Below are 26,981 nucleotides of genomic sequence, written 5' to 3'. Positions count from 1 at the left end.
CTGTAATCCCAGCACTTTGGGAGGCCAAGGCAGGTGGATCACCTGAGGTCTGGAGTTCAAGACCAGCCTGGCCAACATGGTGACCCCATCTGTACTAAAAATGCACAACTTAGCCGGGCGTGGTGGCGGGCCCCTGTAATCCCAACTACTCAGGAGGCTGGGGCAGGAGAACTGCTTGGATCCAGGAGGCGGAGGTTGCAGTGAGCCAAGATCGCACCACTGCACTCCAGGCGAGGCGACAAGAGCAAGACTCTGTCTCAAAACAACAACAGCAACAACAACAACAGACCTCTGGGGCAGCAAATCAGAAAACACAAAATAAAACTGGAAAAGCTCAGTTTTAGTTCTGCTTTCCTCCAAGTGCCCACTGACTCACAGCCGGCTCTTTAGGATTTATGACCAAAGAGTCAAGGACCAGCTTGTACAGAGTAAAGTACTGCTGTTTTGCAGAGGGAGCTAAGAAACAGCTCCTTGATTCATTGGCTCTACAATTAATTATTGAGTGATGCTCTGTGTTCTGCACTATCCTAGGCTCTATGATGTACAGATGAGATATAGATATAGATATATAAAAACATCACATTTCCATCTCTGCCCTCCAAAACCTTATAATCTAGTTGGGAACATATATATAGTTGAGAGTTCATGACAGTATCTGGAAAAATGCCCTAAGAGTGATAGAGATAATAAGTTTGCAGCGTATAGAAGTCCTGGGGCCAGGCACAGTGGCTCACACCTGTAATTCTAGCACTTTGAGAGGCCGAGGCAGGCAGATTGCCTGAGCTTAGGAGTTCGAGACCAGCCTGGGTAACATGGTGAAACCCCATCGCTACTAAAATACACACACACACACACACACACACACACACACAAGCCATGTGTGCAGCGTGCACCTGTGATCCCAGCTACTCAGGAGACTGAGAGGCAGGAGAATTGCTTGAACCCGGGAGGCAGAGGTTGCAGCAAGCAGAGATGGTGCCACTGCACTCCAGCCTGGTGACAGAGCAAGACTCCATCTCGCCCCCCGCCCCAAAAAAAAGTACTGAGACGGATGATTTTTATCTGTAGTTATCCATGAATCCTTTATGTAGGAGGAAGAAACTGTGCTAGACTTTGCAGACCAGAAGCTTTTGGCAGGAGGAAGTGATAGGAGAGCATTGCAGGTGAGAGAGAATAGACTGCTGGCTTCAGCAAAGACCTGAATAAGGTCCTGAGCAAGTCCCACTTGGGAAAAAGTGAGTAGATTTGTGTGGGTAGAGCTGAGAGCTTGAGGTACTGTAGTTGCAGGATATAAGACTGGAAAAGTGGACTGGGCCAGGTCAGGGAGGCTTTTCATGACAGACTGAGGAGTGCAGGTGCTATCCCGTAGGCAGTAGAGGTCCCCTGAAGGGCTTTCAAGAAGGAGTGAATATTATCCAATGGGTTGTATAGAAAAATTAACCCTGCACCGGCATGAAATACAGATTCTAACCAACTTTTCTTGAATTCATAGAAGAAAAATCATGAATTGTAGCCAGCAAACCAGAAATGGCACCTGTGATACGTGGTCTACGCAGTTACCTTTTACTATAGGAATGTGTTGTGTCTCCAGCCAAGTGGACATTAACAGAGAAGATTGTGTTGCCAACTCCCATCATTATGAGTATATTAGAAGGGATAGATGTAGGCGGCGCAGAGACAGCGAGAGGAACAGACAGACCAGCTAGACTAGCTGAGATACTAGGGGATGGCAGTACAAACAGAAAGGCAGAAAGGGGGCAAAGGTGCCAGCACTGCAACAACTTTGATCTTCTAGGCTGGCATTCCAATAGCACATTGCCATCTCAGTAGATTCTTTTGCTCCAACAAGAGTCCCTTCATCCATTTGTGATGAGTCCCGTTGGCAACCCTAGTGGCCATGGTACCTCTCTTTCACTGTGGCCCCCACTGGGGTAGACGCTGTTGTTGTGAAGGAGCATTCAAGTTTGTAATACTTTAGTCCTTTTGCTATACACGTCAAAATGAACTAAAGCAAGGAGGAGGATGTGTTGGGAATGCCTAAGTAGCTGGCACAATAAAAGGAACCGCTGCAAACCAAACCTTAGGAAAGTTACAACTTGGGATGAGACATGAGGATCTTTGCTTCAGGGCTGAGCCATCAGCAGTTCTGCTCCAACTTCTTGTCAATTTCCCAGGCCAGGGAGAATAACTGTCTGAGATTGGATCATGTACCCACCGCACTGCCACTGTCAGTGTGCCTGGCAGGCCCCAGTGATACTTGGAGTCTGAGAGAGGTGCAGTTCCCCAGAGGAACAGAGGATAAACAGAGGCTTTTAAAAGTATTTTAATCTCTAAAATGTCTGCGATTGCAAATAGTGGTCATATGTGCGTGGCCTCAGGCTTGGGAAGGGATCAGATATTCCCCAGAATCTTAGATCTCCAAAATTATTTTTCACTACTACCTCTGATGGACCCTCTGCTCTTTCAAACTAATGTCTTTTTTGGTTTTTAAAAAGATACTGATATTGACTAGAAGCTTTTTCATTTTTTAAGAAGACACTGATATTGACTAGAAGGTATTGACTATGCATTACCTTCATGCCTGCATGCCTCTAGCTCCGTGGATTAAGCATCTTTACTCTTTCTCCCTTTCCTTTCCTTCCTTCTGTAGCGGTCAGCTCTTCAAACACATCAAGTGCCCTGAAGTGACTTGATTTATACGCCTTACTTATGTTAGAATTCTCAAGTTTGCTACTTTCCCTGAAAAGCAGGCTAAGAGGACCTGAAAAGCACAGTGACTTGTCCACCTTTGGGGAACCCTGGAATTGATTCTTCTTGCAAGTGCAATTTAAATGACAAGAAACGAACATTTTCCTTTTTTTTTTTTTTTTTAATTTGAGATGGAGTTTCGCTCTTGTTGCCCAGGTTGGAGTGCAATAGAGCAATCTCAGCTCACTGCAACCTCCACCTTTCAGGTTCAAGCAATTCTCCTGCCTCAGCCTCCTGAATAGCTAGGATTACAGGCATGCACCACCATGCCTGGCTAATTTTTGTATTTTTAGTAGAGACAGGATTTCTCCATGTTGGTCAGGCTGGTCCCGAACTCCCAACCTCAGGTGATCTGCCCGCCTTGGCCTCCCAAAATGCTGGGATTACAGGCATGAGCCACCGCGCCTGGCTGAAACAAAAATTTTCAAATCTTGCCCACGCTTCTAGGCTGAGTTCCAAGGCGCAGTTCCCGACCTCTCAAGCATTCATTTGAAGATGTGTCAGCTTACACACACATAGGGCTCACTGAAAATTTCCCTTTTTAATAATTTCCTATTATTCTGGAAATGAACATAATATATTAAACTTCAAAGCAATACAACTCTAGACTTTCTAGAGCAAGAATTTTTAACCTTTGGCATTAATTTGGATTTTAGTTTCTTAACACAAAGGTTCAAGCAAGTTTCAGTTGCAGTTAGAAGTCGTCAAAATCTAATTTCCATTAGTGATACATGCGTAAAAAGTTATACGAGCAATTGATATTTGATTATATAAATCTAGTTTGAATGCTAATTGGAGTAGATATAAACAAATATATACAAAATTATATATTTTTACCTTTTCTACTCTTTATTCTTTATACATATTAAGTCATAGCTCTTAGCTCTTCGTCTGCTTTTCTTACTCCCCGTTTCTGGCTTTCTTTGTGCTAACATATATGAACCACATGATAATCATTCAGTACATATATTCATTCCCCCGTTTCTTCTCCTTTTACTTCCCTGGTTTCTTTCTTCTTTTCCTTGTCATTCTATCTTGATTCTTTTCTTGATTTTTATTAAAAAAAACTTCATTGATACAATTTTTGTCTTCTTTGTGTTGTTTTTGTTCTAGGTTTGGTTTTTTTGGAGGGAACACTGATTCTTCTGTTAGTTGTGTGTGTTTCGGGAGATTCACCATCCAGATATCAATTAGGCCCCAAGTCATTGTTGTCTTAGGTTTTAAGGCTTATAAACACTATAACATCCTTCAGAAAGATTTTATTCTCTGCAGAATAAAAAGCTCAGCAGATTTTTCCAATAACTGCACATATAAAGAGCCACATAAACAGTAGACTGAATATTACAGATGATCCACATGGGAGTAATAAATGAGGACACTCTAGTTTGTCCATACATTCTTCATAAGGTACTGAAGTAACTGAGAATTGTCTTAACGAGTAACAGTAACAATGAAACAGCAAGGTAATTAGAGAATGAAGGTAAGTAGCAATAGCAACCACCTGCTGCTACAAGCGGAGGATCATGTAGCCTCCTTGCTGGACCTCTACACAGTTTTATGTTCCCATCTATTTATTGAGATTAGTAATCCTCATATATTATTATAGTTGTGCTACTTGGAAGCTGTGGCTGGCACAATTCATCCTTAATTTCACTTTGAGTTATTGAGTAAAGCTCTTCAATGTGTAATAAGATCACAAATATAAGGTAGGTAGAATGAATTTCCTTCCTCTCATCATCCTGATGAGTCACTTACCTGCTGCCCTAACTGAAACAACTTCTTTATTGAGAGCAAATGGACTCTATTCTTCGCTGGTTACTGGATAATCTGGCATTGGACATTACCTCATTTAAGTCACTTATTTCTTCAGTTAGATTTCTTCTGAGCTAAAACTCTCTCAGCAGTTTCTGTATATACTATGACATAATCTTATTGAATGGGGATACTGCTTTGACATTTCACCTCATCTCTGAACCCAGTGATCTCCAGTTTCTAGCTGCCCGGAAGGCACTGACTGGATGGCATTCATCTCTCAGGGGAATGGCAGAACATGGATGAGAGAGGATACTCTGCTCAGTTTCAAGTTCTAACATGGTTTAAAATAAAGGCAATTGCCTGAAAGCAAAAGGCAGTTTTAATAGAAATATACATGGACCAAAGTATATATATCATAAACGTACAAATAAATGAATGAATCTTTCATAACCTAAGCACCCTCATGTAACCAGAGCCCACATCAAGAAACATTACCAGCACCCCAGAACCACCTTCCGACCCCCAGTGCTCCCTGCCAGGTGCTACCCCAGGCAGCCTCTATCCCACTTCTAATGGCCCACATTTGTTTTATCTGTTTTTGCACTTTTTTTTTTTTTTTTGTCTTTTTGAGATGGAGTCTCCAGTCTGCCCAGGCTGGAGTGCAGTGGCGTGATCTCGGCTCGCTGCAAGCTACGCCTCCCGGGTTCACACCGTTCTCCTGCCTCAGCCTCCTGAGTAGCTGGGATTACAGGTGCCTTCCACCACGCCCGGCTAATTTTTTGTATTTTTAGTAGACACGGGGTTTCACTGTGTTAGCCAGGATCGTCTCAATCTCCTAACCTCATGATCTGCCCGCCTCGACCTCCCAAAGTGCTGGGATTACATGTTTTTGTACTTTATTTTATTTTCTCTGATCTATCTATTGGCTCATGTTTTTGTACTTTCCATAAATGGAATCCTACAGTGTGTATTCTTTTGTGGACTTCCCTTTTAATATGATATTTATGGAATTTTTATCGTTTGGATATTTGTCCCCTCCAAATCTCATGTTAAAATGTGACCCCCAATGTTGGAGGTGGGGACCGTTGGGAGGTGTTTGGGTTATGGGGATGGATCCCTCACGAATGGCTTGGTGTCCTCCTTGTGGTAATGAGTGAGTTAATGCTCTATCGGTTCACATGAGAGCTGGTTGTTTAAAGGAGCCTGGCATCTCCTCCCCTCTCTCTTGCTCCCTCTCTGACCTTGTGACACACGTGCTCCTCAGTCACCTTCCACCATCAGTAACAGCTTCCTGAGGCCTCACCAGGATCCAAACACGTGCTGGTGCCGTGCTTGTACAGCCCGCAGAACCGTGAACCAAATAAACCGCTTGTCCTTATAAATTACCGAGCCTCAGGTATTCCTTTACAGCAGTACAAAATGGACAGATATAGAGATTGATCCATATTGTTGCATATGGTTGAAAACTTTCATTATTTTAACTCTGGTAGCATTTCATTCTATGAATATACCACAATTTATTTGATCATTTCACTGATGATGGGCACATAGGCAGTTTCCAGATTTGGGCTACTTTGAAGAGTGCTTCTTTGGATATTCTAGCATATGTCTTTAGGTGAATATAGGTGTCCATATCTTTTGGATATATGTATATACCTTTAAGAGTGGGGTTGCTGGGCCATAGGATATGCATATGTTTAGCTTTAGTTGTTACTGCCAGGCAGTTTTCCAAACAGATTGAAACAACTCACATTTCTTCCAGCAGTGTATTAGAATTCACCAATTCCATATTTCACCAACGCTTGATATTCCTTGTGTTTTTCATTTCAGCCATTCTTTTGTATAGGTGGTGGGATCCCATCGTGGGTTAAATTTGCAGTTCCCTGATACTAGTGAAGTTAAGCCCCTTTGTGTGTGTTTCCTGCGCATCTCCTGCCCATTGTGAAGTGTCTGTTAAAGTCTCTTGCCCATTTGTCGGTTGTGTTGTCTGTCTATCGCTTTTTTATTTGTAAGGAATTGTTTATATTCTGGATACTACTCTACTGTCGGCTGTATGTACTATGAATACCTCTTCACACTCTGGGGGTTGAATTTTCCCTCTCTTCATGGTGTGTTCATTTTAATATCGTCTACTTTATTTTTCCTTTTATGGTTAGCACTTTATATGACCCTTTGTAAGAAATTTTAACTTACTCCAAGGTCATGAAGACGTTCCGCATTTTCCTCTAAAAGCTTTATTGTTCTATATGATAGCAAGAGGTTTTAATTCACAACCGTATGTCAGTATTTGGAGACAGAACTGTTTTAAAGCCACGTGTGTTTTCCATTGAGCTCAAACATAGAGGACTCACTGCAGGGAAGAGTGTGGTACAGAAAGAAACTCAAGATAGAGGTAATGGAAGTTCCCGTCACAAACGAATGAGAAATCCTTTCTGATGACAGGGCTAAGTGCTTATAGCCTATCACCTCGGTCTCTGTGCTAACGTCTTAGGAGGAGCGGGTATAATAAGCACCATCTTGAGGACATTCAGTCATAGCACCTCCTCCCTGGGGACAAGGAGCCACTCTTGGGGACAAAGCCTTCTCAGAGTTCACTAGATTTCTGTGGCTCAAGTACAGAGTCTCATCTCCTTGATGAGACAATCAAAAAACCTTTTCCCTGGAAGCCTTTTCAGTTCCTTGGAATATTTTTACTATTTGCATCTGGGTGCGAATATATTTGTAGCTTTCCAGTGATCATTAAGGAACTGGAAAAACTTGGGAAACCTTTTTATTTTTATTTGTCGACACATCAAATGCTCAAAGTTGCCTTTGAAATTGTTGTCGTTGGGCCGGGCGCGGTGGCTCAAGCCTGTAATCCCAGCACTTTGGGAGGCCGAGACGGGCGGATCATGAGGTCAGGAGATCGAGACCATCCTGGCTAATACGGTGAAACCCTGTCTCTACTAAAAAAAAAAAATACAAAAAACTAGCCGGGCGAAGTGGCGGGTGCCTGTAGTCCCAGCTACTCGGGAGGCTGAGGCAGGAGAATGGCGTGAACCCGAGAGGAGGAGCTTGCAGTGAGCTGAGATCCGGCCACTGCACTCCAGCCTGGGTGACAGAGCAAGACTCCGTCTCAAAAAAAAAAAAAAAAAAAAAAAAAAAAAAAAAAAAAAAAAAGAAATTGTTGTCGTTGGATATATATGTCAGTGTCCACCTCTCTATCCCTATTTCTTTGCCTAGAAACATGACATTAAGAAAGATTGTTCAGAGGCTGAGTGCAGTGGCTCACGCCTGTAATCCTGGCACTTTGGGAGGCTAAGGTGGGTGGATCACAAGTTCAGGTGTTCAAGACCAGCCTGACCAACATGGTAAAACCCCGTCTATACAAAAATACAAAAATTAGCTGGACGTGGTGGCATGTGCCTGTAATCCCAGCTACTCAGGAGGCTGAGGCAGGAGAATCTCTTGAACCTGGGAGGTGGAGGTTGCAGTGAGCCGAGATTGCTCCACTACACTCCAGCCTGGGTGACAGAGCAAGACTCTGTCTCAAAGAAAAAAAAAATAGGGAAAGAAAAAGAAAGATTGTTCAGGGTAGGGGAAGATGGGAGGGTTGATTTATTGTGGGAAGGATATGTTCATTATCTTGAGTATCTTGATGGTTTCACAGATACATACACACATACACACACATGTGTGTGTAAAAACATCAAATTATATTCTTTAAATATATGCAGTTTGTTATATGTCAGTTATACCTAAATAAAACTGTTAATATGATTTAAAAATGTAAAAGAAATAATTGTTTAATTGGCTAGAGTTCCATCATTCATGTATTCACTAAACGTATTTAGACCTATTACATTTAGGCCCAGTGCTAGATACTACGGGCTAACCAAAGATGTGTATGAAATCTTGTTTCTTCTTTAGAAGTTCAGAATCTAGTAGAAATACTTAAGCCATTATAATACTTTACAGCACGCGATATATTTCAAGTGCTGTGGAATTATGATTGTGGAGATTATGTTTCTTTGAGAAGGTAGAGAAGACTGTAGGTAGAAGTTGCCACTTGGTTCACAATATTAAGTTCAAAAAAGTAGGATTTAAAACTGTATCCAGTTTTCTCTCAATTTTTTAATAATATATATCTATGAGAAAGAAAACTTTTAATCTTTATGAAGAAAAAAGGGAGAACTTATATGGTAACAAGTTGTCATCTAATAAAAATTGATGTATACTTTTTACTTTTTCATGATCTAGATATTTTGCAGTTCATATGATGAACTGAGCTGTTTATTCCTTTTGGTAGGTGGGGTTAGAATACCCATGATGTCTCTCCCTCAAGAGTTCTGAGGGACCTAGGCTGATGCCTCCAGGACAAGGAACCTTTCCTTGCAGAGACAAGGGATAGGGAACTTGGCAAGCAACACACTGGGATCACATTTATGCTATAGCAAGTCACATAGGGTTTACCTGAATTCAAGTAGGTAGAAAAATGTTAGCCTAATCACATGCCCAGGGCAGGAAAACTAAACATTTGTGACTTCTCAATAGAACCCTGTTGCTAGAAGCAGGAATTGCCAATGTCCTTCTCTTTGTTTTTCTAGCCTTGGGAAACATGCCAGGCCACTCACTCTCCTGTTAGCTTTCTGTCACTTTCTCTCCTCTCTTCCATCCTCCAAGGAATAAATGCTAGAAATAGGCAGAGTTTGTGGGGCAAGGGAAGGAACAAAGATGATTCAATGTTTGAGGGGTCTGCTCTTCTGTGCCTACATCAGCTTCCCCCTGGCAAAGTTAGTTGTATCTTTGTCTACTCAGTTTCATTTGTGTTTTTGTCATCATATTTATGATTTCTTTTGATCATTAGCATTCAATTTTGGGGGTTTGATTTAAGGTTACATTGTAAGCTTTACAGGTTGCTTGAAAAGTAGCAATAAAGGTAAGATATTACAACACTGTGTGTCAGCATCACTGCACACTAGTTATTTAAAGTGTAAAATAATCATTTCAAAATGTTAATAAAAAAAGCAGTTTGCCTGCCTTTGGAAAGGTGTGGTTGTAGAAACAGAAATGAGTTCAAGTGAAGAATATTTTAGGGCTAGAACAGGGTATCTATTTGAGATTCAAAGTTAGGAAATGTGGTACCTCAGGACGCAAGGGTGGTACTCTAAAATGAACAGGTTTCTTGCGAGTTGAATGACCCTGAGACCCTGTCCAGAGCCTACATAGGGACTAGAACTAGAATATCGTCTACTAGACTTCCCCAGTCCTTCTGCCTTTCCCCCCGCCATGTTATGAAGCATCCCAAATTCTCATCGTGTTTTTTTGTTTCCTACAGCTACATTTATTTTGCAGAAAAATATTCTTTTGGTTCATCCATATGTGCATGGCTAAAAACGGACTCCCTAACACAGACTCCAAGTGTTCACAACCAACCACTTGCAGTCATTTGACTGTTCAGGCCTTTTAGTTCAAATTCTCAAGACTGGGTCAGTCTCACCCATGGACTGGTTCCCTGTAGGTCTGGTTTTCAACCTGGGTCCACTCAGTGAGGCGGGGATCCCTGGAAAGAGGAGGCACAGGCTCAGAAGCAGTTTCTCTTGGATCGACAGCAATGAGCAACTCTGATGTGCATCCTTCTGACTTTCTAGTTAAAATGTTTACCATCTCATACTTTCAGTCATTTTATAAACCATCTTAGAAGTTACGATTTGTAGATAACATACTTCACTAAAACTACATAAATGAAAAAGAATGCTCAGGAAAAATGCTTCCTTTGTTTGGGGGACATTCTTAAATTGCAAAACATTAAATTAGCATTTCCAAAGTGTCTTTCGCATATTATTTCCTAAAAACACAGAAGGTGTTTAAAGACAGAAAGAGTATGTTAGACCCAGTAATTCTGAGAAAAGATTTTTCAAAACTTGTAGTATGCTGGGGTGCATTTTGAATCTCAAAGGAGGGACACAATGTGAGGCTTTAAATACTGACTTTTTATGTGGATTATTTTATGAGTCTGCAATTTGACAGCACACAGATTAGGAATCCTGGCTAATCCAAACCCTTTATCCCTCGCTTCATCTGGAATCCTGTGCTCCTGTTTTAGTACTAGCTTAGTCACACTTTCAAACTCAAGGAATTTGTTTATATACATAAAATTCATGTGGAAAATAGTGTAGGAAATTTAAATCCACAGCGTTTAAAATTTAAATCTGCAGTGTTTATAAAGTTAACTGGAAAGCATCAGAAAAACAAAATAGATTCATATTGCTTATACACTTAAAAATAACTCTTAGGTTACCTGATGATAGCAGAGGCCATAGAAAACTCAGGGCAAGATCTCAGGGGGTGCTGTTCAGATACTACAAATTCTGAGCTTGAAATTGGAGTCATTTTGTAAACTGCATAGTGCAAGGAATCCAGTTTATGTTGGTTACCACTTAACATTTGCAAGTGCAGTAAAGAAAAACTTACTTGTTCTAGTGTTCTCTAAATTGTATTGCTTGATTGATTCCTTGAGGAAGGGGAAATGTAAATAGACTAAAATCTACTGAGATTTTGATTTAAATGAAAAGCACATAGTGTTTCTGTTTTTCTCTTGTGTGGGCAGTTCTAGCCAGCCATATGTTTACTTTGTAAATTTCAGTTGAAGGTGCAACATAAGCTGTTTCAATTTGGGTGGAAGTTTTGTCAGACCTCACAAATTAGATTTATATTCAGGAGTTTGCTAGAATTTTTTGCAGGGGCTGTGGGTTGGTTCATACTGATTAAAGACAACCTATTACATTTTAAGAGTAAATCCTGAATAGCTCTTCCTTGAAACGGAAGGAATGATGGAATTATATTATCATCATTTGGTGATACTTGTAGTAATAATTAGGGCAAGAATCATTGGTAGATGCTAAAACTGGCGGGTGAGCAAATAAGAAACAGTATTTGCATAGTCTGAAAGTCTCTCTCCATACAGGGAAGTAACTTGGCAGACACCATCTTACCCAAGTACTTCCCACTTCCCAGGACAGGGGTAGAGGTGTGGGGACAGAGGCTGTCCAGGGACGGTACCTTCTCTCTAGTTACACTCCCATCTGCCTACTTTGCAGGTGTCGGGTCCCCTCCCTTCCCCAGCTCCTCAGAGTGATCAGTCCCTCTGCTAACCAAAGCCAGTACTACCCTCTGTACTCAGAGCCAGATTCCATTCCCGTGATGTGTGTTTATTTGATCATTTGCTGAGGGTCTGCTGCGTCCTAAGTGCTGGGAACTCAGTATTAAATAGGACAAGTCCTTGTTCTCCAGAGTCTTCCAGCGGATTCTGCCAGAGAAAAATATCTTATCTGAATTCAACAATTACAGGACTCTGTGATCCCTATAGAGGTATGCATGGGATGCAATAGCTGATAGCCATCAGTAGGGCCAAATGGGTTATTAAATGATTGAAAATACTTTCCTACTGATTGGTAAAAGCCACAACCTGGGCCCCTGGCCACTTCCCTGGGCTAGCACTCACTCACATGCCAAAATAGAATAGAGTAATTACAGAGTTAAGCCCAAAACGGGACCTGCTCTCATGCTTTTCTTACTCCTTCCCTGTTGCCCTTATCCTGCCTGGAAGGTCAGGAAAGCCTTCCTAGAGGAGGCGATGCCTTTTCCAAGAGTGACTAGAATTTAGCCAGGTAAAGCATAGCATCTGTTCAGGCCCCTGGATGAGAAGGAACGTGTCACCGCTGAGAAACAATGGGTCATTGGGTATTAAGGCTAATGCTGAGGAAAGATGGTGAGAAATGACCCTTAAGAGGTCTGGTGAGGCTAGATCAGAAAGAGCCTTATGTGCCCGCCTAAGCCAGCTGAATCCAATGGGACAAGCTATAAAATGCCTCTGAAGAAGTTGAAGGTAAGAATTGAGGGGAGTGGCGTGGAGTAAGATGGCCAAATGGAAGGCTCCACTGATGGTGTGTCCTCCCTCCGCCACCCTCCCGACAAGGACCAAAGTTAACACCTATCTACACACAAAAAAGCACCTACATGAGAACCAAAAATCAGGAGAGCACTCACAGTGCCTGGTTTTGACTTCATATCACTAAAGGAAGCACTGAAGAGGGTGAGAAAGATGGTCTTGAATTGGTCATGCCATCCCTCCTCCAACCCCCTGGCAGCAGCCATGTGGCATGGAGAGAGAATCTGCGCTTAGGGGAGGGAGAGCACTGCATTTGTGAAACACTATATTGAACTCAGTGCTGCCCTGTCACAGTAGAAGGCAAAACCATGGGGCTGAACTCAGCTGACACCTGCCCACAGAGGGAGCATTTAAACCAGCCCTAGCCAGAGGGGAATTGCAGATCCCAGCAGTCTGAACTTGATTTCCTGCAGGCCTCACCACTGTAGGCTAAAGGGCTCTGGGATACTAAATAAACTCGAAAGGCAGTCTAGGCCACGGCTCCTAGGTGAGTCCTCCTGCTGAACTGGCCTCAGAGCCAGTGGACTAGGTGGGGAGGAGGGAAGGCCACCTATGGAGACACCAGCAAGGGCTGCTAAGAGAGTGCTTGCACCAACCCCTCCCGCTACCCAGGCTGCACAGCTCCTGGCTCCAAAAGAGAGCCCTTCCTTCTGCTTGAGGAGAGGAGAGGGAAGAGTAAAGAGGAGTTTGTCTGGTATCTTGGATACCAGCTCAGCTACAGTAAGATAGGGCCCAGCCAGAGTCCTGAGGCCCTCTTTCCAGGCTCTCCCTCCCAGATGACATTTCTAGACACTCCCTGGGCCAGAAGGCAACCTGCTGCCTTGAAGGGAAGGAGCTAGTCCTGGCAGGACCCATCACCTTCTGACTAAAGAGCCCTTGGGCCCTGCATAACCAGCAATGATAGCCAAGTAGTACTCTGTGGACCTGGGTGAGACTCTGAGCCTTGCTGGCTCTAGATGAGACTCAGCACATTCCCAGCTGTGGTGGCTGTGGGGCAAGACTCCTGCTTAAGAGAAGTGGAGGGACAAGGAAAGGGGACTTTGCCTTGCACCTTAGGTACCAGCTTGGCCACAGTGGGGAAGGGGTCTTTGGAAAGGGGAGGGAAGAGTGGGAAGGGCTGCATCTCGTGGCTGGAGTGCCAGCTCAGCCACAGTACAATAGAACACCAAGTAGACTTCTAAGGTTTTTGACTCCAGTCCCTGGCTCCCAGACAGCACCTCTAGACCTGCTCATGGCCCGGGGAACTGGCCACAGAGGTTACAGTGAGCTGAGATTGCGCCACTGCACTCCAGCCTGGGTGATAGAGTGAGACTCCATCTCAATAAAATAAAATAAAATAAAAAACAAAAAGGACAAAATATCTGAATAGACAATTTCACAAAAGAAGACATAAAAAATGGCAAACAGGTATATGAAAAAGTGCTGAACATCATTGATCATCAGAGAAATGCCAGTCAAAACTACAATGAAACATCATCTCACCCCAATTAAAATGGGCTTTCTCTGAAAGTCAGGCAATAAAAAATGCTGGTGAGGATGTGGAGAAAAGGGAACCCTTATTCACTATTAGTGGGAATGTAAATTAGTACAACCACTATGGAGAACAGTTTGGAGATTCTACAAAAAAACGAAAATAGAGCTACCTTCCGATCCAGCAATCCCACTCCTAGGTATATAACCAAAAGAAAGGAAATCAATATATCCAAGAGATACCCATGCTCCCATGTTTTATTACAGCACTATTCACAACAGCCAAGATTTGGAAGCAACCTAACTGTCCATCAACAGATGAATGGATAAAGAAAATGTGGTGCTTATACACAATGGAGTTCTCAGCTTTAAAAAAAAAAAAAAAAAGAAATCCGGGCGAGGCGTGGTGGCTCACGCCTGTAATCCCAGCACTTTGGGAGGCCGAGGCAGGCGGATCACGACGTCAGGAGATGGAGACCAACCTGGCTAACACGTTGAAATCCCTTCTCTACTAAAAATACACAAAATTAGCCATGCATGGTGACATGCGCCTGTAGTACCAGCTACTTGGGAGGCTGAGGCAGGAGAATGGTGTGAACCCGGGAGGTGGAGGTTGCAGTGAGCCGAGATCATGCCACTACACTCCAGCCTGGGTGACAGAGCGAGACTCCACAAAAAAAAAAAAAAAAAAAAAAAAAAATCCTGTCATTTGCAATAATATGGATGGAACTGGAGGTCATTATGTTAGCTGAAATCAGTCAGGCACAGAAAGACAGACTTCGTAAGTTCCCACTTATTTATGAGAGCTAGAAATTAAAATAATTGAACTCATGGATATAGAGAGTAGAAGGATGGTTACGAGAGGCTGCGAAGGGTAGTGGGGAGTGGGAGAGAAGTGGAGACAGTTAATGGGTACAAAAAATAGAGTAAGACCTAGTATTTGCTAGCACAACAAGGTGACTATAGTAAAAAAATAATTTATTTGTACATTTTTAAATGCCTAAAAAAGTATATTGGATTGTTTGTAACACAAAGGATAAATGCTCGAGATGATGGACACCCCATTCTCCCTGATGTGATTATTGAGCCTTGCATCCCTGTATCAAAACGTCTCATGTACTCCATAAATATATACACCTACTGTGTACCCACAAAAATTAAAAATAAATAAATGAGAAGCAACAAAATCAGTCCTATATTTTACAAAAATAATTATGACGTAATTGAACTTGGGAAAAGCAATTGAAGGGCAATAGAACTGTTTGCCAGCTGTTGAAGTAATTCAGTAAAGAAATGGGCACCTATACTAAAATAAAAGCAGTAGTGATATAGAGACATGACTGGAACCCAAACGCTAAAAAGGTAGAATTAATAGGGCTTCGTTATTGGGTTGAAATGGTGAGCTACCTGTTATGAAATTTTCAAATCTATTTAGCATCAGATACAATGGTGTTATCCAAAGTAAACCATTTAGTAAGAATTTTGGTTATGCTTCTAAAATTAAGAATTCATCTTGGCCGGGCGCGGTGGCTCACGCCTGTAATCCCAGCACTTTGGGAGGCCGAGGCGGGCAGATCACGAGGTCAAGATCAAGACCATCCTGGCTAACACGGTGAAACCCCGTCTCTACTAAAAATACAAAAAATTAGCCGGGTGTGTTGGCGGGCACCTGTAGCCCCAGCTACTCTGGAGGCTGAGGCAGGAGAATGGCTTGAACCTGGGAGGCGGAACTTTCAGTGAGCAGAGATCGTGCCACTGCACTCCAACCTGGGCGACAGAACAAGACTCCACTTTAAAAAAAAAAAAAAAATTCATCTTGTCCAGGAACTTATTATATAATAATTAACTCATTTTCAAACCATTGTTTTCCTTAACATAGCAGGTAAAAACCGTGCATTTGCTAGTCTTTTGGCAACGATGGTTACAGTGAAGGTATTGTACTTTGCAGCTTATAAGAAAGTGTGTGAACAGCAAGACTTTTGCAGTTGTAGGTTCCAAAGTTTGGGAAATATGCATCCTCCTTCAGTCACCTATGGTGCATAGGCTGACCTGCATGCCTTGGGTTGGTCCTGTTTTCCCCAGGATGGATCATGAAGCCGCCCAGCTGGAGAAGCAGCATGTGCACAACGTGTACGAGAGCACAGCCCCTTACTTCAGTGACCTGCAGAGCAAAGCGTGGCCTCGTGTCCGCCAGTTCCTCCAAGAACAGAAGCCAGGCAGCATCATCGCAGACATAGGTAACCCACTGTTGGACCATGCAGCATGAAATATCTTCCATTGAGCCTTTGCTTTTCAGATTCATTTTTTATTTTTGTTCTAATAAGAATCCTGAAATTGTACCCTTGGCATGCCAGTACCTAGAATATTCATTTTACAGCAGAAACTCAGACAGTCAAGTCAGCAGCAAGTAAAAAACTTTCTCAAACTCTTTTTTTTTTTTTGAGATGGAGTTTCACTCTTGTCAGCCAGATTGGAGTGCAGTGGTGCAATCTCAGCTTGCTGCAAACTCCATCTCCTGGGTTCAACTGATTCTCCTGCCTCAGCCTCCCAATAGCTGTGATTACAGGTGCCCACCACCATGCCCAGCTGTTTTTTGTATTTTTAGTAGAAACGGGGTTTTGCCATGTTGGGCAGGCTGGTCTCGAACTCCTGACCTCAGGTGATCTATCTGTCTTGGCCTCCCAAAGTGCTGGGATTACAGGCATGAGCCACCATGTCTGGCCTCAAACTTTACATTTAGACAGTGACTTTTCAGGGCCTTTGTGTACATCCTCCACCAAAACGGACCTAACATTGATTGAATAAATTAGGATGGAAATGATGGCTTGTGAAACTGACCATTGTAAATTTAAAGACCTTCACATTTGCCAAATGTGTTCACCGCTGGTGGCTCACTTTGAGTGGTTCACATGCCTTCTATAGAATTGTGAGATTATGCAAGAGGTCCAGTAATGCCTTATGAATCTCATGGGTCCTTTCCCTTAATTATTCTGTAGGTGTTTCATTATAGGAGCATATCTTTAATTAGACAGTATTTTCATAATAGCTTATTTGTCTGGAGGACATTGGTTCAGCATCCTCCTAAATCAAGAACTGGTAAACCACAGCTTAGTAGATCTAGGACTAAGACTTAAGTTGTGGTTGGAATCTCATGCAAGGCCTGCCCACCTAAAACTGCATTCTAACAATTGCATGCTGACTGCACCCATGAGTCGTTAAGTCTGTAGTTGCAAAGTCTGTCTAGTTTGATATTCACTCTAAATACTGGTAAGAGAAACAGACATACTGGAACTTGTGACTTGCTGAAGATGGTATGAGTAATGTGGAATCTGGGGAAGGGGTGCAGGTCACATGGAAATTGGGAGTCTTTGAAAAATATCTCTACCATGTAATTTAAAAAATAATAAATCTAGTTTCAGAATGTGCAGTGAGTTTGGATCTATTACCACCTGTTAATGTAAGTAAGCCACGTACCAGGATCTTAAAATCAGTGGGGAAAAGGAACTATTAGGTAAATGGCTTTGGGATAACGACATATACAATCAGAGAGTTACTTTCTCACACCTTACATCAAAATAAATTCCAAATGAAGCAAAGATTTAAGTATAAGGAAATGCGCTCATTAAAGGACTAGATGACAACTAGATTGTTATTTAAAATATTCTGAGGCAAAATGCTTATGTATGATACACATACAAAAAGAAATCATAAAAGAATATACAGTTCATTGCCATTATTCACAGTACTTACATTTCATATATGTATCATAAGCATTGAATTGGCAAATACTGAATCATTACTCATAGGGGAAATATTGGATTAGGCTCCTGTAAGCTTTGGGTCACAACATTTTTATCAATTCACCAATGTGTAAGCTTGTTGCATTTGTGCTTCTGTTTAAAGACACCTTGATTACTATGTATCATTATTTCATAAACATTAGGCTCATGGCCAACACACTATAACTCTTTCCTGAACAAAGCTTATCTAACACATATATTTTGTCCATCACAGACATCCCAGCCTTCTTATGTTCAGGAACACTAGACGGCATTTCAGCCCCAGGCTTAGGCTCTTTGAAACAGCAAAATCACCAGTAAAAACTGTACAAATGGAGAAATCGTGGCCCTAAATAGATTATGGAAAGGACACACGATTACAGTATGGGAGCTGAAAAAAGGAGGTTGGGTATGTGGGTCTCAGGTGACTCAAATATTTTGCTGCACTGTGAGTATATAAGTCTGATAATGTCCATGCAGTGCTGTAGTATTGACATTGGGGTTACAAATAAATTTCAGCAGGTAGATTAACTGCAAATATGGAAGCTGTAATTGATGAGGATTAACTGTATTGACGGATAACTTTGACCCTATAAAAATGGAAAAGTTCCACAAGACAAAAATGTAGACAGACATACAATTCAAGTCAAAAGACCAAAATCAAACTAAGTAAAAAGATCTGCAACATATGTCATAGAAATCTAGATAATTTTTTTTTTTTTTTAATTTGAGACGGAGTCTCGCTCTGTCGCCCAGGCTGGAGTGAGTGGCGCGATCTCGGCTCACTGCAAGCTCTGCCTCCCGGGTTCCCGCCATTCTCCTGCGTCAGCCTCCCGAGTAGCTGGGACTACAGGCGTCCGCCACCTCGCCCGGCTAATTTTTTGTATTTTTAGTAGAGACGGGGTTTCATCCTGTTAGCCTGGATGGTCTCAAATCTCCTGACCTCGTGATCTGCCCGCCTCGGCCTCCCAAAGTGCTGGGATTACAGGCGTGAGCCACTGCGCCCGGCTGATAAAAAAGCATTCTTCAATGTCACTGTAAAAAAAAAAGATCAGCATCCTGTCATTTGCGACAACACGGAGGAACCTGGAAGATATTATGCTATGTGAAATAAGCCAGGCACAGAAAGACAAATACCCCGTAATCTCACTTATATGTGGGATCTAAAACAGTGGGACTCATAGAAGGAGAGATTAAAATGGTGGTTACCTGGGGCTGGGGTGTCAAAGCAGGTGTGGTAGGTGTAGGAAATGGCAAGATGTTGGTTAAAATGTTCAGAGTATCAAACAGAAGGAATAAGTTCAAAAGAAAAAAAAGGAAAAATACCATCAAGTCACAAGAAAAATAGTTAAAGGATGAGAACAAGTGGTTCAAAATGTGTAAAAGTATTTTAATAGGTAACCCACCGATATGGTTCAGCAACAAAGCACAAAAGAATGCGTAGTGTAAAATCTTCTCCCATCCCGGTCACTGGCACCAAGCAACCCACACCAGAGGCCTCTGATGCTATTAGCTTCTTGCATGATCTTTTTGAGACGTTTTATGTAAATATAAGCGTATTTGTGCCTGTGAGTGTGTGATGGGTAGTTTCCCTTTTTTTGGTTACACTAATGGTAGTATACTATTAATTATACTCCTAGCTTTTGTTATACTTTTAATATATTGAGGAAATCATTCCATATTTATTTTTTTATAGAGCTACCCAGTATTAAAAGCTGCCTAGCACTCTGTGCTAATAATGCCATATTAACATTTAATATATGTCGTTTGCTGTATTTTGCCACTACAAATTACACTACAAATAGGCCTGGAGCGGTATCTCACACCTGTAATCCTAGCACTTTGGGAGGCGAGGCGGGCAGATCACTCAGCTCAGGACTTCGAGACCAACCTGGACAACATAGTGAAACTCCATCTCTACAAAAAATACAACAACAGTAAAAAAAAAGATTGGCTGGGCATGGTGGCACATGCCTGTAGTCTCAGCTACTTGGGAGGCTGAGGTAGGAGGACCGCTTGAGTCTGGGAGGCAGAGGTTGCAGTGTCCTGATGTATTTCAGAAGCAGCAAGCTAATCATCTTTGAATAGTGATAGATATTTTTTCAGGTAGAAAAATTGTATAGGTAATGTCAATAGGTACAAATATAGGCTCTAATGGTTTCTTTTAATATTTCTGGAAAGGAATTAGATTATATATCTGTGATAGAATATAATATAAAGTATTCGATTGTAGAAGGCTTTGTTTCAAGGTGGTTATTCATTCATGTTATTACCTTCTTCAACCATAACATCAGTAAGACCTCAATGATCTAAACCTTTGGGCTTTGTAAATCCTGAATTATTTAGGTCTTTTCCACTGGAAAGTGAATATCAAAAATTGTCTATTTAAGAAAAAAAAAAGTAGTTTTTATAATCTAAGTTGTATACTGGGCCCATAGAGATCATTTTAAATGTAGCAATGAATAGAGATTGGATAAAAACAATGTTAAAAATGCTTTTCTAATTCAAGTTCAAATTTTTAAAAGTTGAAAGGCATGTTTTAGTGTATAAATAATTGAAAAGTTGTTGACAGTTTGTTTTGCAGTCAGCAAGTGGTAAGAATCTTTGGAGGGACAACAGGAGAATAAAGGCCGTAACATGCGTGTATATACAATGAAATATGGATGTGAGCTTAGAGGCTGCACACGGTCTCTGGGATACTAGAACTACCTTTCTTGCCATGGATCAGCTAACGTGCCTTGGTTGCACTAGTGTACTGAGCCCTGTGGACATTACCTCATTAAATATTCAATAAATGTTATTTTTTTCCTGTGGCCTTTCTCTCTTCTATATGAGAATATGTAAGTATTCGCTGAAGACTTTTATTTTTGTGAATATCTTCACACCATGTTGTATTCTGTCTTGGTTAGTTAAAAAAAAAAAAAAAAAAAAAGTTGGCCGGGCGCAGTGGCTCAAGCCTGTAATCCCAGCACTTTGGGAGGCCGAGGCAGATGGATCTCCTGATGTCAGGAGTTCAAGACCAACCTAACCAACATGGAGAAACCCGTCTCCATGAAAAATACAAAATTAGCAAGGCACAGTGGCACACGCCTATGACCCCACCTACTCGGGAGGCTGAGGCAAGAGAATTGCTTGAACCCAGGAGGCAAAGGTTGCAGTGAGCCAAGATCGCGCCACTGTACTCCAACCTGGGTGACTGAGCGAGACTTTGTCTCAAAAAATTAAAAAAAAAAAAAGTTAATTATATTTCTTGTTATGAGACAAATGAACTATTTCACACTTTCCATTGAGGACAGCATGTAATGCAGGTTTTTCTCTTATAGGTTGTGGGACTGGAAAGTATCTTAAAGTGAACAGCCAGGTACATACCGTGGGCTGTGACTACTGTGGGCCACTGGTAGAGATTGCCCGGGATAGAGGATGTGAAGCCATGGTATGTGACAACCTTAATCTCCCCTTTAGGGATGAGGGCTTCGATGCCGTCATCTCCATAGGAGGTAAGGCAGCCGGATCACACATTCACCCTTTGCCATGAGAATAATTGACATGGTTTAGTCTGTTCTCATGACTCACCATCTGTTCTGTGTAGAAATGTCAATGTAATTTCTTTTAAACAATTATTTAAAATAATTGTTTCAACTACTTGAGTGATTTGACTCAACTCCAAAATGTATTTATGGCACATATGATTGTTTTAACTATTTAAACCTTCAAATTGTCATTGCAGTTTTTTTATGATTCATTCCAATTTCTTTTATTTATGAGTAAGAAAGGATAAAAGGAATCTTACTCATTGAAAACAGCACTTCATTATATTTAAATGAAGCCAGATTCATGCAAAGCAAAGTAGATTTTTAGAAGTTATGTTACCATTTTTTAGGCCAAAATAGTGGCCTTTGATAGCAGAGAATTCTAGGGCTCACACACCAAATGTCACCTGGACCAATCTGCCACTCACAGGCAGTCAGGTTCAGGGAGAAGGTGTGTCCCATCTGGTCTTGGATGGCATTGTTTTTATAATGCCACTCTGCTCATATACTGCCGGAGATTGTTCATGAGTCTAGGGAATGTGTTTTGCATATCTTCCCAAAGGGTGTGACCAGAAAACACACATGCCAAAAAATGGGGAAAAAAAAATCCATGCCTGAAATACACGCAGGTAAAGAATACATGACACCTGCCATGTTTAAATATACAGGGAAACTTGATATTTAAAGGAATCCTATGACAAGGTTTTTTTGTTTGTTTTGCAATGGAAAAATCTTTTGCAAAGCAAATTACTTGTCCCAATACACTCTTAAAAATTAACCTATTTGGCTGGGTGCGGTGGCTCACGCCTGTAATCCCAGCCCTTTGGGAGGCCAAGGTGGGTGGATCAAGAGGTCAGGAGATTGAGACCAGCCTGGCCAACATGGTGAAATCCCATCTCTACTAAAAATACAAAAATTAGCTGGGCATAGTGCCAGCGCCTGTAGTCCCAGCTACTCAGGAGGCTGAGGCAGGTAGTCCCAGCTACTCAGGAGGCTGAGGCAGGAGAATCGCTTGAACTGGGAAGGCAGAGGTTGCAGTGAGCTGAGATCGTGCCACTGTACTCCAGCCTGGGTGACAGAGTGAAACTCCATCTCAAAAAAAAAAAAAAAAAATCAACCTATTTGAGTAACAAGTTTTATCCAAGAAAGATGATCTTTTGTAAAATGGAGTTATTCAGGACAAAAATGCAGAATAAGATGATTTGCTCTTTTTCCTAAAATACATGAAAGATTGATTAATCCAACATTAGGTGGGGACTGTTTCTTCGTATGGTGAGGGGAGGCTGCCTAGAAGCCATAACCTTGGAACTAGTAAGGACTGGCAAGAGATGGTTGCCATGGAAACTTGCTCTCTGATAGCCTCGTTTGCAGTTGAAACTGTTAGATCCATTTTGGTTGTAAGCATAAAGAAGATTGTCTTAGCCTTTGCAGACTGCTATAACAAAATACCATAGACTTGACTTAAACAACAGACATTTATTTCTCACAGTTCTGGAGGCTGCACATCTGAGATCAGGGTGCCAGCAGGGTAAGGTTCTGGTAGGGACCCTCCTACCAGCTTGCAGATGGCTTAATTATTGCTGTATCATCACGTGGAATGTAGCGGGAGACTGGAAGGAGAAGAAGAGAAAGAGAGAGAGAGAGCGCGCGCAAGCTCTCTGGTCTCTCTTATAAGACCATTAATCCCATCATGGGGGCCCACTCTCATGACTTTGTCTAAAATTCCTAAAGTTCTGATCTCCTAATACGTTCACTCTCAGGGTTAGGACTTCGACATATGAGTCTTGGGGGCCACAAGCATTCAGTCTATAACCAGGAGAAAACCTTGTTGAATTAAGCAACACTATACAATGCTTTGAATCTTTAGTGGAAAAAGGTTTTGGTTTGATCATTCCACTTAACTAGAAATTGGAGAAAGGTCAAAGAAATGGGCCAGGCGCGGTGACTCACACCTGTAATCCCAGCACTTTGGGAGGTCGAGGCGGGTGGATCACGAGGTCAGGAGTTCAAGACCAGCCTGGTCAAGATGGTGAAACCCCGTCTTTACTAAAAATACAAAAATTAGCTGGACGTGGTGGCAGGTGCTTGTAATCCAACAACTTGTGAGGCTGAGGCAGGGAATTGCTTGAACCCGGAACGCAGAGGTTGCAGTGAGCCGAAATCTCGCCACTGCACTCCAGCCTAAGCAACAGAGTGAGACTCCATCTCCAAAAATAAAATAAAATAAAATAAAATAAAATAAAATAAAAATTAAATTAAATTAAATTAAAAAGTCAGATAAATGTGTGGACTCTGCTTTTCTTTTGTCTACACTCATTTTACTTTTTTTCCTTTTAACTATTTAAACCTTCAAATTGTTATTGGATTTTTTAATGATTCAAGAGTTTTTTATTTTTTTGAAACAAGGTCTTACTTTATCACCCAGGCTGGAGTGCTGTGGCAGCCTTGACCTCCTGGGCTCAGGTTATCCTCCTGCCTCAGCCTCCCAAGTAGCTGGGACTACAGGCACACACCACCATGCCTGGCTAATTGTTTTGAATATTTTTGTAGAGATGGGGTTGCCATATTGTCCAGGCTGGTCTTGAACTCCCGGGCTCAACCAATCCACCTGCCTTGGCCTCCCAAAGCATTGTGATTACAGGCATGAGTCACCATGCTCAGGCTAAATTCATTTTAGTCTGCAAAGCCACCTACATCCAGACCATGCCATGGAGCCACTGGTGAAGGAAGGGGATATAGACCAGCTTTCTTATGCTTAGGAAATGCTCCATGCATATCTGGCTCCATCCTTCTCTATTTTCAGTTTACATCTCATGCCTTGCCCTCAGAGAAAATGGAGTACACCTAGTTACCATCTTCGAATTTAAAATGCTTCCTTGAGTGGAAAAACAGCACACATTTGTATGATCTGTAACTATGAATTAATGTGATGTGGTTATTTTCAGTTAGATTTCACATTTAGAACTATATTACAGCAGCCAGGCATGGTGACAGGCACCTGTAGTCCCAGCTACTTTGAGAGGCTGGGGTGAGAGGATCGTTTGAGCCCAGGAGTTTATGTCCAGCCTGGGCAACGTAGTGAGACCCTGTCCCTAAAAAACATATACACACACACACACACACACACACACACACACACACACACAACATTTATAAATATAAAAGGTAAAATATATATGTGTGAGTGTGCATATATGACTGTATGAGACATAAGAGAGAGAGTCTACTGAAATTCTCCTATTACATATATAGGGACCTATATTATAAGAAATATATATAAATAAATATATAAATATGAATAATATATACAAGAAAGTATAGTATGAGAAATTTCAATAGACTGTCTCTCGTATGTCCCTATATATTTACTTCTCTATTTAAAATTCTATATGTTGGCACTTCCTGCTTAACAGGAAGAAATATATATGTATATATATGTTTGCTTTTCCATATCTTTTAATAATGATAATGTGAGCTAAGCATCATACCTAGTTATGCCTTCATTTACTGGTGGATTAGAAAAAGAAGCATCGTTTTACTTACCTTTGGAATAGTCTGATAAACATCCTAGGGAAATGTGGTGGCGTATTAACATAGCAGCAATCAACGATGCCCTTCAGGCTAGTGCTTCTCAACTGGGGGTTATGTTGCGCCTTCCCCCTTTCCCCAGGAGACATGGGCAATGTCTGGAGACATTTTTAATTGTCACAACTGGATGTGTGTATGTGTAATGTCATCTAGTACATGGGCTCCCACAATAAAGAATTATCCACTTTGGGAGGCTGAGGAGGGTGGATCACGAGGTCAGGAGTTCAAGACCAGCCTGGCCAATATGGTGAAACCCATCTCTACTAAAAGTACAAAATTAGCCGAGCATGGTGGCGCATGCCTGTAGTCTCAGCTACTTGAGAGGTTGAGGCAGGAGAATTGTTTGAACCCGGGAGGTGGAGGTTGCATTGAGCCAAGTCATACCACTGCACTCCGGCCTGGGTGGCAGAGCAAGACTCTGTCTCAAAAAACAAAAACAAAAACAAAAACAAAAAAATGAATCATCTAGCCCAAAATGTCAATAGTACTGATGTTTAAAAAAAGCCTGCTTTACGCTAAACCTGCAGATTCTGAATGCTGAAGGTTAGAGAAGCGAGGCATGTACACTTGAAAAGTTAAATGTAAACAAATGATAAAATATCAAGATGGAACAAGACATTAAAGGAGATCGTGTGTAACTTCTCATCTGAATCTGAAATCCAGTAATTGAATTCAACCTACCTACTGTCTGGGCTCTCAGCAGGAAAATACTGCTTTAGGATACATATATTGAGTACTACTTTTGCCTTTAAGTTGTAATTATGATTTTTTTAAACAAAAGGACTTTAAAAAATTCAACATAGTTTCCAGACATTGATATTTCAGGTAAATATATTCTCACTTCCCATTTTTGATACATTTACAATGTTTCTTAATAGAACATGCATGTGTATGCATGTCTAATGCATTTAACATGTAAAGAAGTAATCATTTGTAGGATTTTTGTTTTTTTCTTTTTTTTGAGACAGGGTCGTATTCTGTCACCCAGGTTGGAGTACAGTGGCGTAATCTTGGCTCACTTCAACATCTGCCTCCTGGGTTCTAGTGATCCTCTCACATCAGCTTCCTGAGGAGCTTGGACCACAGACACACACCACCGCACCCAGCTAATCTTTTTTTTTGGTAGAGATGGGGTTTCACTATGTTGCCCAGGATGGTCTTGAACTCCTGAGCTCAAGTGATCCGCCCACCTCAGCCCCTCAAAGTGCTGGAATTACAGGTGTGAGCCACCATCCCAGCCAGCTATTTTTTTCTTAAGAACATTTGGTTTAAAGGCTGTTACTTATTACACTTTAAATTTAAAACATAATATAAAAGACTGATATTCCTGGGTGAAATTACAGTATTACATCTGATTGGAAAGGAATTGTCACTCAGGCATTAATAAACGAATAAATAAGGACTTTCTGTTTAAAAAAACAACTTGGCCAGGCATGGTGGCTCATGCCTGTAATCCCAGCACTTTGGGAGGCTGAGGTGGGAGGATGGCTTGAGCTCAGGAGTTCGATACCAGCCTGGGCAACACAGCGAAACCCCATCTCTACAAAAATTACAAAAATTAGCTGGGTGTGGTGGTATACACCTGTGGTCCCAGCTACTCAGGACGCTGAGAGAGGAAAATCAACTGAACTCAGCAGGCAGAGGCTGCAGCCAGCTGAGATGGAGCCACTACATCCTGGGTGACAGAGCAAGACCCTGTCTCAAAACAAAAATGAAAACAAAGAAAAAAACCTACTTTGAAGCCCAATAAAATTCTGAATGTTGATGTACGAGTCTACTGAAGAGACCATTTTATTAAAATAGTCCCATTTTAATGGTTTTTTTTTTTTTGGTCTTATACCACCCCCCAAAAAATACAGTCAATTATCATTATCTACAGTAGTAATGTTCTATAAAGTCTCTGTGAACACTGAATTAATAAATTCAGTGGAATATAGAATCCCAAGAGGCATACAGGATTGAGTTTCTGTGAGCCTCTGGTCACAACATTTTTGTCAGCTGAACAATATATTGCCTTGTTTTATGTGTGTTTCTGTTTAAAGACAGTTTATTTGATCTTAGGCTCATGCCAACAGCACTGCAACTCAGGCCTGAATGAAGTTATCTAACTCATATATTTTCTCCGTAAGGCACATCACAGTCTTCCAGGGCTTAGGAGCACTAGGTAATACCTCACCACTA

The 26,981-nt window shown here is 41.5% G+C and overlaps 1 protein-coding gene across 2 annotated transcripts in view; it reads left to right on the top strand.

Annotated features, from left to right (window-relative positions):
* Positions 1–24,480, top strand: part of TRMT9B (tRNA methyltransferase 9B (putative)) — a 65,152-nt gene extending 40,672 nt beyond the window's left edge. Inside the window, exons 2-3 of one of the 2 annotated variants that reach the window (XM_050802183.1) lie at positions 15,986–16,140; positions 21,006–24,480. In XM_050802183.1, coding sequence (XP_050658140.1) covers positions 15,986–16,140; positions 21,006–21,217 — 367 coding nt within the window. In that variant the 3' untranslated portion in view covers positions 21,218–24,480. Of the gene's footprint in view, positions 1–15,985; positions 16,141–21,005 lie in introns of those variants that run through there. The other variant, XR_007728366.1, reaches the window with a different exon arrangement.
* Positions 24,481–26,981: the final 2,501 nt, after the last annotated feature.

This window comes from Macaca thibetana, chromosome 8 (genome assembly GCF_024542745.1).
Source record: "Macaca thibetana thibetana isolate TM-01 chromosome 8, ASM2454274v1, whole genome shotgun sequence".
NCBI lineage: Eukaryota > Metazoa > Chordata > Mammalia > Primates > Cercopithecidae > Macaca > Macaca thibetana.
The sequence above is the reverse complement of the archived record's forward strand: the minus strand, read 5'-3'. Positions and strand labels throughout refer to the sequence as shown.